Source organism: Harpia harpyja, chromosome 7 (assembly GCF_026419915.1).
Source record: "Harpia harpyja isolate bHarHar1 chromosome 7, bHarHar1 primary haplotype, whole genome shotgun sequence".
Classification (NCBI taxonomy): Eukaryota; Metazoa; Chordata; class Aves; order Accipitriformes; family Accipitridae; genus Harpia; species Harpia harpyja.
In genome coordinates, this window is record NC_068946.1 from 25,100,491 (window position 1) to 25,118,538 (window position 18,048).

Here is an 18,048-nt window from a genome sequence, read left to right on the forward strand (position 1 = left end):
AGCTTTAACTGCTACCTTTCATCCTACTCCACAGCACCGCAGATACTGTGGCAGTGTCAAGAAAGGAAAAGAGAGACGTGCTGAAAACATAAAAGGGGGCAAAATGGAGGAGTAAATTCCAACATTTAAAAGTGCTCTGCGACACAAGCTGGGGACAGGGGAAAGCATAGACCATCTTCCTTCAGGCTCTGAAAACACAAGAGGTGTGAGGAAGGACAAACTGTGCTGGCATACAAGCAAGAGAGAAAGGGCTCCTCAAAACAAGGAATAATAAACAAGGCTTTAAAGAAAACCTTGGTTGAGGCAACTCAGAAATCCAAAAAATACACGTTAAGGGTCCATATATGCACTATGTAGTACATATGTTTAAACATATGTATGTGGGACCCTTGGCCATAGTACTAAAACAGAATGGTTGTCATTAATATTAGCTTAATACAGTATTGCCCATTCATTGGATTTAATCCCCTGTGGCTTGTGAACAACTAGGCACAAGTCTGAATTTGAGAAAGTGTTATGTACCTAATTGAAGCAGCATTTCTGAATACGCTGTCTGGACGGCAGCTGGAGTACAGGATGAGCCGCCAGAGTCAGTAAGAGTCATGCCAGCCAGTTAAAGAGGTAGCTGGATGGGAGAGCGGAAAAGTAGGAATGCCAGGCCATAACCACTAGCCATACTTTGGGGTTAATAAGAAGAGGTGTCAGTTGACTTCTGTTTCCCAGATTGGGGAGAAAAAAAAAACAAGAACAGTTGTTTTTCCATCATTTGAGAATTATTGCCTTCCTTTGTATCAAATACAGAAGCTGTGTGGCTGCGGCAGAAAAATCTCACTTGCAGAAGAGAGATTAGCTGAATCATCACTTTCCTTTGCCTTAAGATCTGAAGTGAAAACCTCTTCCTCTCTCCCTCCCTTCCCCACTCCCAGGCCCCCATAATTAGTTCATCGTTATAAACTGTTAAAGCATTCCATTACACTTCATAAATGAGAGTGAATATGAGGAAACCATTTGTCTCAGTAGATGGAAGAGGCAAGTAAAACACCTCCTTCGCTACTCAAAGCAAGAGATTGTTACATAAAAATGTAAAGAGCAGTTAAAATCTTTGAAGTTTCCTAGCCCTAAAAATGTTATACCAATAAAAGTAGGCACTAATAGGCAGTACATTTTCAGCCACAGCAAGGCAGAAGGAAGAGTAAGATTCAGATTATCATTTTTTGCTCATCTATTTCTGGCCCTATTTGGTCACCGTATCTTGTGGCAGTGTACAGAGGTACTCTTGTATTAGTGATTTACTAAATGGGACTCTGTAATTAAGACTAATAGCTCAGGTGGCAGAAAGAGGGAAGAAGAGGAAGGATTACATTTAACTGAACTTATTTAAGAAAAAAGAGCGTTTGTATTATACCTTTAAGCTAAATTAACCTCAAGAATAAAAACAGGGCATATGAAGTCTTCTAACTTGGGATGCTGTACATACCAGCAGTAAGAAAACACAACACAGTTGCTTTCTCTCATTTCTCTCATATTGGAGCTGCTCAAACTCTCCAAACTGGCTGTTACTGGGCATTGTTGTTGCAAAGCTTAAAGCACTCCCATGGCTCAGACCTTTGAATTCTTCCATGACACAGTCTACAGTAACTGCAGATACGAAAGTGCTTCAAAGGACATCAAAAAGCAGGTAAACCAGACGATTAAAAATGTACAATCCCAGGTTAGAAATCTGTCCTTCACATTAATATGCATGCTGAGCCAACAATAAAACAAACCAACAAAATTATGGTCAGTGTCACTCCGAAAGGCCGAGCCAATTCCATACCTCTCAGCATCACATATTCAGGAAAATTACAAGATCTATTTGGAGTGTGGAGGGGTGAGTGGTACAGAGATGGAATGCTTTTGTCTCTGAAGGTGTGCTGAATCTTGTTCATTTTCCCCTTTTTGGGCTACCTTTCAAACTATTAAAAAAAAAAAAAACACAAGGAAAAAAGAAACCTGTATAAAGTCTAAATGAGAGCTGATGAGCATACCTCTTAATTATCACATTGATTCCTAATTTCCTGGGCAGTCCTATAGGATTAACCTCACCAAAAACATTGTTGCAAAAGCTCTTTATATTTCCTGTACTCCAGCACTCCTCCAAAGGCTGGCTTCCACCTTTTCCGTGAAGGTGACAGAAAGCCTAAGTGACACAGTGACACAGCTAAGGTCTGCCACAGCATCAGTACCACAGAAGGAAACGACCTGCGGGACCAGTGTGCGGAGCCCACTCACCTAGAGGAAATGTTGCTCCCTCTTCAGCATCAGTTTTGAGGGAAAATTCTGTGGGGTCGAGCAAAGTATCAGACAAATCAAACATTTTCAGCCTGTAGCACTACAGAGATTCAGACAGTTCTGCACAGCACTTCCTGTGTAAGCAGCACAGTTAATTAACTCTGTGTTGATTAATGGTGCTCTCTCACATCAAGAATTTATTGAGTCTGTTATTATACACAGGGTCATAATTGCCAAACAGCCACAGCTAAATACCATTCCTTGCAGTCTACTCCTTAAGCATCATAATGTAAAATTAATTGGTACTTGTTTGGTTAATTAATATGAAATATTTTAAGTCATGCACCATAAAACTTACCACTGGTATGCTCTTTTCTAAACAGCCATGAATGAACAGAAGTATTTTAATACCTTGGGAAGAACCTCCTCTTTTGAATCGGGGTGGGATGGGGGGGTGTCTTTTTTTCTTTGTAGTGGGGCTTTTCTGTGCTCAGATATTCACCAAAAGAGCTATTCTCAAATAATTAGTCAGCAGTTATTCTACTTCCACGGTACATTAAGACAGACTAGCAAAAGACGTTCTTATGCAAGAATATGAGCGCCCACACCAAAATATATATTCAGAATAATTATTTTGGAGTAGCTGTTTCAGTAAATTTCCAAGCACAACTAAGATCAGCTCACAGCAAATGATCTAACTTCACCTCAGGGTAGCAACAAAGATCAAAAAGACACTTGAACTCCTTTGTCCCTTCCAGGATCTTTAAATCCAGGGTTAGCCTCTGTTTAGAGAAAGGGCTGGCAGCATAACAAAGTGGATCCCCACTGCAAAAGAAAGAAGCCCACAGGTTGGATCCCTATTCCTAAGGATGGGGAACAAATGCTTTGCACAGACGTGCCCCCTTCCCAGCAGCAAGGAGCTGGGCAGTCACTGCTGATAAAGCTACACCAGCTTTAACTGACCTGTGGTGGTCCCCCCCCATCTGAAGACAAGTCAGTGCCCAGGCTTGCCTGACAGCAGAGCGAGAAACCAGAGACGGCGTCCCAAGCCTGGCTCTGCCATGCAGGTAGGGAGAGCGTCAGGTCCCAGGAGTCCACCGGGGAACAGACCCTTGCTCCTGCAGCCTCATCTGTGCCCCCAACCAAGTAAAGCCCCTTCTATTTGTATTTCTCCAGGAGGTTTTAACTACCCTCTAAGGGCTTGTCAGTAATGCAAACCTTTTCTTCAACCACATTTGTTTCCAAAAAAAGGGGCATGAGCAGCATCAACTAGGTCTGACTGGTTTTTAAACTCGTTTAAGGCAGACCTTGGCAGAGAGATGGCTTTCACATTGATTCCACTTGTCATGCTACCAACACCAGGGATCAGCACAACTCTACGAGGAATACAATGCGCATGAACGTATGCTGTAAGGCACAAGTAACCAAGCTCTCCTCTGGCTGAGCAAACTGTTTATCTCACTGTAGAGAGAATTACCTTATTGGTAAAACATCTACCATGGCTTAAAATTATTACTGCGTGTGTTCAAGGTTCAATTAATATATTAACCAAACACTTTGTTAAAAATAGGCAAAAATCTGGACTGTTTTCTCTCCAAGCCTACTGCGTGAAAGCAAACAAAGTACACCAACAGAAGCAGTGTCAGGAATGAAATAATCACTCTTTCTCAAATGCAGCGTTATTTCTGGGATTGCATCCACATAGCTGAAGCACAGTTATTTACACAGCACTTATTTTTGATGCTCCAATATCCCAGCAAGCAGCAGTGCAATTCAATCCAGCAGAATCTAAACACAGAATCTCACAGGGCCAGATAATACATGAAGAGATTTTGTTAACTTCTGTGGGTCAGAGCCTTCCCTTTTTGCTGGGTACTGGACAGGCAGCAGTAAACAGGCACTAGGTGAAAGCTTGCTGCATGCTAGAGCTTTTTGGAGGCAGAATATAAAGGAGCAAAGCTTAAGGCACTGAATTATGCCTGCTTATCCACTTCCTTTTAATTTTTGTCCCTACAACAGAGTCAACCAAAGAGTTCTCCAGGCAACTGTCTAAAAGTGTGCAGGTCTTTAAAGACCTTTTTTAAAGGGCTGGAGACCATGTGTCTGGACAGAGGCATCTCTAAGGAGTCACACAAGGGTTTTCAGACAGTTGTCTGGAGTTGTCTTCAGCCAGCCCTGCGGGAACAAGAAGTGCTGAAGATCATGTGCCGGCTCTGTGGTTTGCTGTCATTTGTGTCTCCTTTTCCAGGCAGCTCTCTGGTAAATCACATACCTGCCTTGGAGGGCATGAAGCAGTCATAAAAAACCATTAAAGATACGCAAACTTTACCCAGGAACTGGAGATCCTAAATGCAATCCCTGATTAATGTGAAAGCTGTGCCTATGCCTGTAGGAAGAGGCTAACAAAGAGGCTTGCTGTAACCAGCTACCCCAGGTAAATGCGCCTGCAAAGCTGGGCCATGCTGCCGCGCCTGGGCTGAGCGGTCTTCCCACCAACAGTGGGCACATCCTCAGAGACTCAGGTCCAGATAGTTCACTCTCTGAGCTACACAGGCTACACAGCTGTGTGAGCTAGTCTTAATCCTTCTCTGGAGGACAAATCTGTTCAGCTGCATTTGCTTCCATTTGCAGAGAAGAAATAACACTCCTCTGGATAGCAGGGGTGGTGCACAAATTCACCAGTCTTCCTGAAAATGGTTCCAAAAGAGCACCCTCTTCAAATTAGAAACTAGATTATATGTCTATAAATATTTACACATAATAAACAAAACTTAGTGAGAAGACTGCTCAGTTTCAGTCTGACATGAAATGGACCTGTGGGAACATACCCAAAGGGCACCATCTGATCCACTGACAGTAAGTTTTCATATTTGACAGGCTATCTCCATTTCTCTGAACCCACCCAGCTTCGTGTGTGTGCTCTGTGGCCAACAGTCACACAGTCCCAGATTATTAAGACAGGCAGTTAGTCTAAACGAGTGGCATTGACACACAACACACTGATCTCACTTTTACTGTTCACACTGCCATAATACAATGTTAAGCCTATGACATGGGATTAGTGACCAAAGACAGCCACCCACTGCAATTAGCCAGAATAAACCTTTACCTCCCAGGTGACCTAGACACCATTTCATAACAGAGCACTTTCTCTTAAAAGCAGCACCAATGCTGATTTTACACTTTATAGAACAAATATCTAAATAAACTATATGTTCATTGAATTTAACACTGTGCTATGAAACTGCATGCCACTGTTCACTTCTCATCTTGCAACATCATAAGATTGGCATCAGCCCACATGTTAAACAGTGTTAAGACAACTTGCAGGGAGGAAGGGCACCGCTGTGAATCAGCCACTGAAAAAGGTAAATCAGGATTCAGCTCTTGCTCTGTCACCTGCTCCCTTCTCAGCCTGACCTTCGTCACTGGGTTTCTCTGCACCCCCGTTCTCCCACTGCAAACTGTGGTAACGACCACCTTCTCTTGACAGTGCCATCAGGGAGCAGCACTGCACCTCCAGCTACATGTTGCCTGCCTCCTCCTCTGCCTCCTCCTAGCATCCCTCGCGCTCTCGCCTCTGCTCCGCAGGGCAGCTCTTCCCTCTCCTCCTCCCCCTCTCCCACCTCTAAAGCCACCTTGGCAGCTTCTTAAAAAAATCTCAGATTTGCCTCCAAAGGTATCTGAGCCATGGGCTCCATCTGCAGAACACACCAACAAAAGCAGGGCCGCATCTCCTAACAGAGGAGCAGGACTATGCATATACCTAAAGGATCATTATGCATATACCTAAAGGATCAGAGCTTGTTTACATTAAAAGAAAGAAATTTCCTCATACTAGGCTTGATTCACTCCTAGTGAATCAAGTGGGATGCAGCAGGATCACTCACCTAAGCGCGCTCCTCTCAAACAGAGGCAATGGTTGCAGAATCTGGCACACCATGTTTATTTGATTGGTAGAGCACTTTGGAAATGTTCCTGGAGTCAATGACTAAATAAGTCCCTCTCTTGATTTTAAATTGGAGATAAATGCTGCGTGTCGCACTAGCAAGCACATTAAAGCAGCTGGAAGCACAAAGACAATACGGGGTATTTCAGGCCTTTGTTCTCTCATTTTTTACCCTTGGCATGTTAAACAACTAAAGACCACACTGAGCAAATCAGTGTTTTACCAGATAATACTGCAGGCTTCTAGCTTTGAAATCCCAGGCTCCCTGCTGGCACTGGCTCACACAGCAAGAGGGCTTGCTCAGGCAGAGACACCAGCCCAACCTGGTGGCCCGTGGACCCAGCGCCCTACTGCCTGCAAGGCCCCACAGCACAGGCACGGCTTTGCTGTGCCTTATTGCACAGAAGACAAAAGAAATAACCTTTACTAAAAAAAACAAAAACCAAAAAACAAAAAACCAAAAAACAAACACCTAGGAAGGCAAGAATGAAAACACTAGTGAAAAGGACATGTTGTCCACCTTTGTCTTTCATAAGTATGAAAAAAATGAACTTTATACATAGAAACAGAGAAAGGCAGGTGCTGATACCAGCACATTACTATAAATACAAAGCAGCTTCCCCATATTCCTGCAAAGCTGGTCTAGATTCAATGTAGCCAAAAGCAAAATTTTGTCAGAGGATGAGATTTCAGAAGGCAATCTGCAGCCCTTTCACCTTGGAAAGACAAGTAGCCTATCATGTTTAAATGATGCTATGATAAAGCAGGTTATGTTCTCCATCTGAATGGTACTGCCTATATTATTGATGACGAAATGCATATAAAAGCTTATTAATGTTCACACTAGTTTCCTTTCCCAGAAATGATTTGATCATATTTAGAATGTGAAAGCTTGTGCATCTAATGACGCAGTTGACTGCTGTCTTCTCTTCAGTTTATACATTGCGGACAGCAATACTTGATTTTTACATTCTTATTATTAAATTTCTCCAAGTTACATGCTCTCTGCTGCTGGTAATACTTCTTTTACAGAGACATCAGTTAGAGGTATGCAACTCAGTAGGTACCAAATAACTATTTTGCTAAAGCTTTTTGCATGGACAAAAGACACTCGATCAAGCAACGAGTCTGTAAAATTACAAAGGCTGCAAGATGGGGAAAAAACAGGTCATATAATGAGATCACAAAATAGTCCAGAATAGAAATGGTAATGCTTAAACAGCAAATTATTCATCACTAGCAATTATTTGCAGACTTTCTGTGTCATTAAGGATATCAACATGTGGCCCTTGGAGCAATCCTACACATGCATAATTCAATAGTACAAGGGGTTTTTATGAGAAACAAACTCCTTTATGCAAAAAAGCTAAAGCCTTAGCTCAGTAAACAGATGCTGTCAGGTACATCTGTTAAGACCATGTGCAGAAGTCAAGCATTATGGTTTTGCTTACTTCCTCATAGAGATGCAGTAGCACGCAGCTGCAAGGAGGAAGTGGGGGCTTTGCGAGGGCATTCTCCCCAAGTACTCTTTAAAATAAGAAAGCAAGCCATTACAAATAATTCCAGCACAAAAATGCACGTCTGCACATAAAACCAGGTCACAACACGAAGTACAAACATCAAGCAGACAAGTCTACATTAGGCTAGGAGGTTCAGCACTGCATGGCAGAAACGTATTAAATGGCCTCCATTTTTGCTTGTACGTCTGCAGCTAGGAAAGACTTTTTCTTCCCCCAAAAGCAAAACGCATGCAAATGTCTGTCATCAGAAAGCACGTACTTTTTCAGAATGTCACAATTACCTAGCCACAACTAAATGCTGTAATTTGTTGACCAACTCCTTGCAAAGTTCAATAATGACCTCAAACCCTCGGATAAAACTGCAAAATAATTTTCCCTCTTTAAATGTAATTTTGTAATGCTTTGATTCCCACCCATCAGCAGGCTGAAGGGCTCCAGCAGCATGCTGCTACATGTTTCTAGTGCAGCAATTAAAACAAAGCTGAAGCCACAGACAGCAGCTGTGGGAACTTTCCAGCCCAAGCTCTCCAGCTAACAAAAAAAGTGACAAATGTCAGATATGTACTTCTGGCAAAAACCTGTTAATTTAAAATGGAAACAACTGAGAATGCAATGTTTTTCAGCTAATAAGCATTCAAACTAAATGGTTAAAATACAGAGGTATTCTGCCAGCAAGTTTAGCTCACCTGTATGTTCTGCAACATACACAGGCAGCAATAGGTGAAGCAGGGCATTCAAGAAGAAAAGCAGGAATAAAAAGCAGAAGAAATGGTCAATGTTATCAGATCATACTTTGAAACATTTGCCTAATAGGCTTATACCTACAATATCTGGCTCCTGTAGGCATCTGATGACACTAGAACCTGTATTAGTACCACTGAAAGAAAAAAAAAAAAATTTATACAACAGAGATTAAAAAGAAGCCTAAAAACATAGTATGCTGAAGCATTACTTATTTTGTACAAATATCGCCCAAGCCTGCAGACAGCCTGAAACAATAGCTCCTAAAGAGTAAGCTGCTCATTTCTCATGCAAAGAGTCAGAGATCTGCTGATCGGGGGTACAGCTTTAAGAAGAGGAGAAGGTGCTTGGCCCAGCTCCTCCGGGTGAACACACCGCAGACCACCGGGCCAGCACAGGGAAACCCTTCCCATCAGCACCACATCCCAGTCTGCCTCTCCAGCAACGAACAAGCAAGATCAGCTACACCCAGACCTCTAGAAACAACCCTTAAAAGTTTTCTTTTCTGGCTTTCGGGGATATGACCCCGAGACCAGTGCATGCCCAATAGCACTGCCGCGGTGCTGTTGATAAGAGCAGCACCGGCTCGAAACCGTGCCCAGGAGAGCCGCAGCACCAGCAGCTGCTGCGTTCAGCGATCAGCTAGCTCCAGCTTGGGCACTTTTATTCCGGGGTCACGGAAATCATCTGCCCACCCTCGAGCAAGGTTCCAGATAAAAACACCACCTTGCCCGAACCAAGCTGTTACACAAGCGCCCAAGCTAGGAGGAACATTTATTTCTCTACTAAACGTAGTCATGACAACCACATCTTCATTTAAGAGATAAGCAGGAAGAGGTCATGAGGCACTTGTCACGCAGGGATAAAATACCACACCTCAAGCACACACAGGAGGGTAAGTTTTGCTGGATGCCATCTGCAATTCGAGAAAACTAACATCCTAACATGACAGGCACACACCCCCTCAAAACAGCCCAGGCACCTAAGTGCAACCACCACAAAACCCTTACAGTATTACCAAACAGCAAACTTCTGGAAGATTTCTCTGCTAAAGAAGTACCTAGGATAGACTTGAGCACACCACACCACTCCAGAAATTCTCCTGATTAAAGTACTTCTTGTTTACCTTTAAACAAGCTACAAAATTATCAGAAAGTGACACTTACTGCAGAAACCATGACCAAAAAAAGCAAGCAGCTTCCTTTTCAAGCCTGTATCTTGCTCTCTTTGGCAACTCAAAGCCCCCCACCCGCCCCCCACCTCCTCTGAACAGGACCATCCCTAGACGCATTTAAAAGACATGTAGGGACATGGTTTAGTGGTGGACTCCACAATGCTAAGTTTACAGCTGAACTCGATGATCTTCAAGGTCTTTTCCAATCTAAATGATTCTATGATTCTATGCATCAGAACTCAGGTGCCATCTATACCAGATGGCAGCGACCCTCATTCCTACAGGTCTGAACAAGGGCAGGAATGCTGGTACGCTGCATTTTTTCCAAAGTTTTTATTTTATTTTAAAATGCACGGAGCCACATCTTGCAGTAAGTATGGCATGCCTAGGAACATCACAGGTCTAGAAAGCCAGTGGCTGCCTTGGTAGAGTTATTTTGGTCCAACCACATTTTCATTTCACAAGAAATAAGAGAGAAACACTCCTGTGGGTAAATTCCTCCTTCTTCCTTCCCCACAGTTACCTTTGTTTTGTGGCTACCTGAGTATTTTGTACTAAAACGGATTATGTCTTCCTTGCTGTGAAGCCTTTCAAAAACACTTGGCAGCCTGTAAATTAATATACCCCTTAGTATTATCTAGCAATAATATGAGGAGGGGAGGAATTGTGGGACCTCATGCCATGCAAAATTAACCCACAGGCTGGCTGTGGCCATGGGACACAGGTTCATTACTCCTATTTTATACAGCAGATTCAGAGGCATCTTCTCAGATGCTTTTACTTGTCAGAGAGAAAGGACACACAGAAAGACAGTCTTGTGAATTGAACGATTCTGAAATAAGTTAAAGACACACAATCATTTGGAAATTTAATTGGGTTTGTTAGGACATTATTTGTTACTGTTGTGTTCATTTTGGTTTTAAGTGTATTCAGACGCAAGTCCAGCCTTTGCCCCGCCGATTTTTATGATCTTTGACATCTGTTTAAAATTATTTAAACATCTGTTTAATGCTGTTTCTCTGTGACCATAATAAAAAGGATCCTGATGGTCAGCAGAGAACTGTCAAACACAGGAAAACATTTGGGAAAGGGAGGGAGAGAAAAAGGGAGGGAGAGAAATGGTCCTTTCAGTTCCAGTCACACTGCATTACTCTCAGCAATCAAGGGCAACAGGCAAAATACCAGGAGACAGGATGAGGTTTTGCAGTTAATAACAGCCTAAGTGCACACACTAACCATTTATCTGGGCTTCATTACCCTTATACATGCATATGCATGCTTGTAAGGGTAGCCTAAAAATAATTTTGTTGTTTTGTACATACAGGGCCTGAGCTGGTGACGCTAAAGTCATGGTAAATTTTGACCCCCCAGGTGCACTGGCTCAAGGCTAGATAGAGCCTGTGTTTGTCTCTGATTTACAGCAAGCTTCCCACTGAGTTTGGCACTGCAAGCCTGAAAACGCTAACCACTACATCTCTTAAAAGTAGCTACGCAGGCTTCACCTCTAGGTAACTTCCCATTTTATTTTTGTTTATAGAAAACATTCTCAGTGTCTTTCAAACACATAATGACACATGTCCCCCATAAACATGCATAACTATAATCAACAACTAGTCAGGGGAGAGCTTGCATCAGCCTCTGACAGACATCAACAAGCAGGACATCCCCACGCATGAGCCGCTCGGACCGTCACTGCCTCCGATGCAGCATGATGGGTGCATTTGTGAAGGCAACCCGGTCTCCGCAGGCAGAGAGCTGGTATCCCATATCAAACACAGCCATGCACGGAGTGACTTCATTGGCTTTAAAAAGGAAGAATAGGACAGCATTAGCTACAGAGACAACCTGCAGGCCTGTGGGCACTGCTGGCAGTCCTACAAGGAGGGCCTCAGCTGGCAAGGCAAGCCTGGAAATGAGACAGAGACACTACAGAAACTTAGATTCTTCCAAAATAATTTTCCAAAAGCTAACCCACAGAAGGTTACATAGAGAAATATTTTAAGGTATTTTACCCTCTCAACAGAGCGCTGACAGGAGCAATTGTCTGTGTTCACTGCCCAGAACCATCAATGGAAACCCTGAAGGTTAAAAGCACACTCAGCAGGACTTCGACTAACAGGCTTTCTCTTTAAAAGTTTGCAAGTGGCAAACAAACAGTTCTCATGAAACCAAGTTACTCGGTGCAATTATGAAGAATCAGCTGTGCAAAGAACTGCAGGCAGCAGGCAGGGAGAGCAGCAGCAGGAAGCACCCTGCATCTGCTGGTTACTCAGAGGACAGGAGAGAGGCAGGTCCAGGCAACGACTACTACTCAAAAAGCAGCCACAAAAGTAAAAAACCAATCAATACTTTCACCCTTAGAGAGCTTTGGCAAAGGCAAAAGGAGACTCATGAGGAGGAGGGAATGGCAACTCAAAATACAGGAAAGAATGAAGAGCTGCAGCAAGCAGGTTTCCTCAACCAGCACCCAGGGGGCACAGCAAGGGTTTTCATACCCTGTCATATGTGCAGAGCCAGGCTCGAGCTCTGTCACACGTGAAAGCCTCTGGCCACCCACTTGTTGAAGCACTTACCTTATGCTCCTTCTGAACTCTAGCTTAAATGCAAAGGCTTTTATCACATACAACTGCACCCTCACATAACATAAAATAGTAACACTTACCAAAATAGAAAAGGTACAACCAATAAACTGGATAGGGAACAACACAGTAATAACTCTTAGAATTGAAAAAAATTTTTTTTCAGTCCTTAAAGCAATTTGCATGTTTACTGTAATCAAGACTGACTGCAGAGGTGGTAAAAAAAGGAATGGATAAGTTTTAAGATTTAGAGTAAGTTTTGCAATATTTGTATATAACAACAAAATATTTGCTTGCTTGAAATATTTAGAACATCAGAACGGTGGCAACTGCACAGACACACCACTACAGACAAAGATTACAATCCTAGGCATTTAATTAAGTTTTATGAATTATCTTGGGTTGTTTTCAGCTTAACATTTAGTCACTCAAAAATGGCTAGTGGGGGATTACTGAAGAAAGCAAGGCCTGAAAGAAATTAATAGAGAAACAAGTGATGGCAGAATACACTTCCTGTGGTTAAATGATTTAAGGGTTTCTCATGACCTGACTGATGAGCTAGCCATCACTGGAAGCAAATTCAGGTAACCTATACTAACGTTAAACTCTTTAAGTTCTCCTGCCTAAGGAGTAAATGCAGCCAAAAATACTGATAATCTCTTTGAAGGATGAAGCATAGCAATACCTTAGCACCTTTCAGCTGTATCAGAAAAGAAGCAACAATGAAAGTCTGTCTGTCTTCAAAGCCTGTATGAAAAAAGGTGTGATTAATTTCTCCTCTGTCTGAACACTCAATGCACTGTTAGATGCGGTTGGTAAGAAAAGCCAAGAATGGAGGCAAGGAGGAAAGAGGTTACTTAGAGAAACACGTGTTTAAACTCCCAGCATGGGGGTTCTCTAGTCTTCTCCTACATGAAACTCTCCTCACTAATCAAGAAAGTCACGGATCCAGAGGAAAGCATGTGCTACAGAAATCACAATGACGAGCAGAGGAGAGAGCGCTCGGTTTCAGAGTCAACCTGCCCTGAGCATCACAACTAAGACCTGAAGACTTCACACTCAGTGCACGAAAACCAGCCCACGCTCACAGCAGCCCAGGTCCTGACCACTGCAGGTACACGTGGTACACAGTGTCCTACATACTGTAATTCTCATTGCAGGAGACTGCAAGCACACGGACTGCTGTGGCCTCTGGTGTTTATGCAAAAGGAAATGGTTTCCTGAATCACTGCAAGTTATCGCTGCCATAATTGCCTTGATCCTCAAGAGCAGGAAGAAAGGCAGGATCCTGCTCCTGCAGCCTCAGAAAGTCTGAGCATGGGCAGGAGTTGTTACAGAAATGCAGATCTTCCCAGGCATGTCATTCTTCGTCCCAGCTTCACCTCTGGTTTGCCTGGGTCTGTCTATAAACATGTGGGGCTGTTGCTACTGTGTCTCTTTCAGTTAGAGATGAGCCAGTCTGCGGACAGAGGTCTTCAAATCTGACGTAGGTGAAAAGTACAGCTTGGCCTGATGCACACAGGGCTGCTGCTGCAGGCTGCACAGCCCCAGTGACTTCTTTACAACTGCTCGGGCTGCGTGTTGGAAAGGGTACACCAGCAATGGCTCCAAATATGCAGAAACAGGCACACGTAAACTTCTGCACTCGGTTTAAGAGGAAGCACCACAGCCAGCTTTGAACATATCCTCTCCCTCCTCTTGTCTCTCAGAAGTGAAAGAAAAAGATCCGGTGAAGAAACTGAAGAAAATCAGGAGAGATCCAATAGGATAAGTACCGGTAGACCAACATATTCCTTCATAAATGACAGGAGACACACACACAAAGAAAAACTATCAACCTGTCATATCATGTCCCAGGCCACAGCCTGACCAGAAACTACCAGCAACATCCACCAATATTTTAAGCATTCACAAAGCAGATGTGCTGCACGGGCATAATGGCAGGTCTAAGGAGCCTCGTCCCTCTGCTTTGAGGGTTCTTAGAAGAGAAGGGAGAACGCTAAGAAAACAGCCTATCATTTTTTATAGCAATACAGACTTCATCAAGATGTGATCCGCTTGACTTAAATCTGTTTTGACTTCTACTGCTGCTGAAGCAAAATCCTTGCTGCAAGATTCCAGCAAAGGTTTAAAAACTCCAAAGGCAGTAAATTCAAGGGCTTCATTAAACATGTAAAAAGCACTGAAATGGTACAATTTTAGTCCTCTATAATGTATATATTTTTAATATTAATGCTTGCTGTTTGGATTTTTAATACACAGATCCTACCTGCTTCTCCTCATTTATGAGACTCAGCCTGTGCACCACAGGGTAGTGAAGCCTCATGGTGTGAAACATTTTCTTTGCCAGTCATAACCACCACATCTAAAGATGAGGCTGTTCAAGGGACAGGTCAAGAGACAGCCCATAAACACTGCCTTCTGTTACACACGAAAACACATTATAGACTGTGCTTGGTCATACAGTGCCGCTTTTACTTTAGAAGCGGCTTTATCCTTTTTTCCTTTCAAAACTCTTTTCAACATCCTATGTAGTGGCTTTGTGCATGTGGAAGATTTTCTTAGAAAAGCATAAATAGACTGTGATCGAGGCTTGCGATCTCCAAGTAAGGGGTATTTGGAGAGGGACCAGCTGCAGACAGTCCTTCTGAACCCAACAGGAAGGTCTGAGGCTCGCAGGACACCCACGCTGCAGATCACAGGCAGACCACATTAAATTAAAAATAGCAGATTAAAGCACGCAAAGCGTGTAACAGTTGGTAGAGTATGTGAATAAATCAGGATGCGGGAGCCATAATATCAATTTACTAAATATTTTTAAATGCTTTTAATTACCAGTGATAAGAAATACTTTAATACTGATTACAGCTGTCTGCCCATTGCTAAATTTAACACAACCTAAGGGTTTAATGCTATGTTTTTTTCCTAGTAGCCTGCGAACAAGTGTGACAGCCGAAGCAAACAGGCATTTTCTAAGTAAAAAGGCGACAGGAAAAATAATCGATACGTATGGCACGGCAATGAAACGAGGGAGAAATCCCAAGGAAGGATAAGCAGAGGCGAGAGGCCTTTCGAAACGAGCCAACAGCCACTTCCATCCCACCCCGCCGACGGGAGATGTCAGGATTTCACCGAAGACCGCGGGGCGACGGCGGCACGCTCGGCTGCGCGGCGGGGGACGGCCGAGCGCCTGAGGCGAGAACCCGGCTGTCGCCGCCGCCGCGACGCCCGCCGAGCTGCGCCCTGCCCGGCCCCGGCCGAGACAATGTCCGCCGGGAGGGGAAGAGAAGCGCATCTGCGGCGGCTCGGCGGGCGGGGGGCAGCCGGTACCACACGGCGAGCGGCGGCGCCCCCCCGGGAAGGGGGGACCGCGTCGCTGCCGGCGAGCCGCGGCCGCCTCCGCTCCGGGCCCCGCCGAGCCCCCGGCTGAGGAGAAAGACCTCCCCCGGCGGCTCGGCCGCCCCGCACAAGGCGGAACCGGGCCGGGCCGGGGCGCGCTGCCGCGGCAAGGCTGAGGAAGAGCCCGCCGCCCCGCGGCACCCACCTGGTCGGCGAGCTTGAGCACTGCCATCCTCCGCCGCTCCTCCCGCGCACATGCAGCTCCTGCGACGGGCGGCGAGCGCGCCCCGCGACCGGCGCTGCTGCGGCGGCGGCGGCGGCTCCGCTCCGCGCCGGCGGGGCGGGGCGGGGGCGCGGAGGCCGCCTCGCCTCGCCCAGCCCGGCCCGGCCCAGGAAGCAGGGGCGGGCGGGCTGCCTCGCACGGGCTGCGCCGCCACCGCCGCCTGCCGCCGCCTTTGTTCGCGCCGGCGGCCGGTGCCGGAGCGGAGCGGAGCTCGGGGCCGCCCCGGGGGCTCTCGGCGCCCCCGCCCCGCCGGGCAGCGCGAGGGGCGGCGCCGCCGGACCGGGCCTGCCCCACGCCCCGGGGGGGCGGCCGTGAGCGGCGGCCTGGCCCGGGCCGTAGTCGGGGGTCCCCGGAGGCACCTGCCGCACGCCGTGGGCGGGACGCGGAGGGGCTGGCCGCTGCCGGTCTGGAGACGGAGGGAGCCGAAACCCGCGAGCCCCCCGCAGTCCCCTCAGGGAGACGGTGGTAGCCCCGTCAGATCGGCTACCTCAGCGGGAGGCCGTGGTACCCCCGTCCCCGCTTCAGGGTGGGCTGCCTGGCGGGGCTCCGGGCTTGTGGCACGCACGCCCTTGGCTTCGCTCCCACGAGGACCGAGGTCTTCAGGCCCACCGTGGTTCGCACCACGCTGAGGGAGAGCAGGGAACGTGCTATTCCGAACGCGCATACAAGAGGAAGCTGAGGCCTTTACCTTCACCCTTTTTTGCCCTGTATGCGTGCACATGCAGAGAAACTGTTTGTCAAATCCCATCAAACAGGCACAACTGTCGAGTCTTTCTGGGGCTTTTTTGGCTCTTTCTGGATTACACAGTTTTAACAGCTGCCTTGCAAGAATCTGGTAACTGATGACAAGTCCAAGTCTTTTCAGATCCATATATTATTTCACTTTTCAAGGACTAGCACATCAGATAAACTGTACTTCTTTTTAAACAAGCAAGCAAGCAAACAAGCCGCACAGTCCCTGCCTTCGTGCTGGAAAGGAAAATGAGCATCATCCAATGTTCCCCTTGAGCTGACCTGGGGGAAAACCTCAGTTCCGCCCTCAGATCTGGCTGTCAGTGTGACTTGAGCACCAGAGCAAGGCTGCACAGCCAAGCACACCGGGGGGGGGGTGTAAAAAAAAAAAAAAAAAAAAAAGAAGAAAAAAGGCATGAAGGGATAAATTCTTTCTTACCCCTCACAGTTGACAAGCTGAATCCCTGAAGCATGTGATTTGATTAAAATCATTGGCACAACACACAGCAACAGGAGTTACAAACACACTAAGGTAATGAGGGTAATTACATTTTTCCAAGGACACGTAACTGAAGAGCAAAGGATTGAAGATTCCCTCTTCCCCTCCACTGTGTTGCACAAAGAGGCCAGGTATTTTCCCACAAGTTAGATTCTGCGGTAACAAGCTCCCGTACCCCACGACACATCCAATATGACTGCGATTTATGACTTCTCAACCCTTGATTATAGAATGGAATGACTTTAAGCAGTTAAAAAAAAAAAGGGGGGGGAAGTGTCTTCTATGGAAGAAAACCAATCCAAGAAGGAAACAGATGTTGGTTTCAGGCTTCTGAGGCATCATTATAAATGGGGATTAAAAATAACATACAAGTTACAACACATTTTGACTCCATCTATTTTAAAGGGGTCTTAAGGGAAAAACAGTGTTAATATAAATCAGTCTTTTAAAGAAAAAAAATTAAAAAGCAGCAAGAGAGAATCCAGTACCTGTTAAGAATGTATGAATTCAGGCAGCTTTTCTTTCTAATAGCTTCACCCCTTATGGTCTTCATCACGCCAGAACACCTAGAAGCATTACGCTTGCATCAGCAGATTTGCTCTGTGTCAAACCACACGCTAAGAAGGGCAGTTGGCAGCCCTGCGCTGCCGTGCACCATGGACCAGAGCCTTTCTGTGTCCCACGGATTCAATGCAGAAATTCTGCTTTGACAGTCCGCTCCTAGGCTCTGTTGAAACACACGCTCACCACACAGAGGTCAGAAGTAAGCAGAAGTTAGCTTCCAGCTGAGAGCAAGCACAAAAATGAGAAGGGAGAATGGAGGGAACTTTCAGCATTATTAAGGAAAGGTCTGTTTCATTATTTTCCATTGTAAAGACCTATTTCCAAGGACTTAGCATTCACCATAGCATTTTCCCTGCAGTTAAACTTGATGGATACATAAGGAAAATTATTTTTCAGA

General features: G+C 45.3%; 1 protein-coding gene across 12 annotated transcripts in view; it reads right to left on the bottom strand.

The window, feature by feature from the left end:
• ANKRD44 (ankyrin repeat domain 44) overlaps positions 1–15,923 on the bottom strand; it is a 144,483-nt gene extending 128,560 nt beyond the window's left edge. For 7 of the 12 annotated variants that reach the window (XM_052791788.1, XM_052791780.1, XM_052791785.1 and 4 more), the window contains exon 1: positions 15,779–15,923. In XM_052791788.1, the coding sequence (XP_052647748.1) occupies positions 15,779–15,805 (27 nt within the window). In that variant the 5' untranslated portion in view covers positions 15,806–15,923. The remainder of the gene's footprint in view (positions 1–15,778) is intronic. The other 5 variants (XM_052791789.1, XM_052791784.1, XM_052791783.1 and 2 more) reach the window with 1 other exon arrangement.
• Between the last annotated feature and the right edge of the window lie 2,125 nt (positions 15,924–18,048).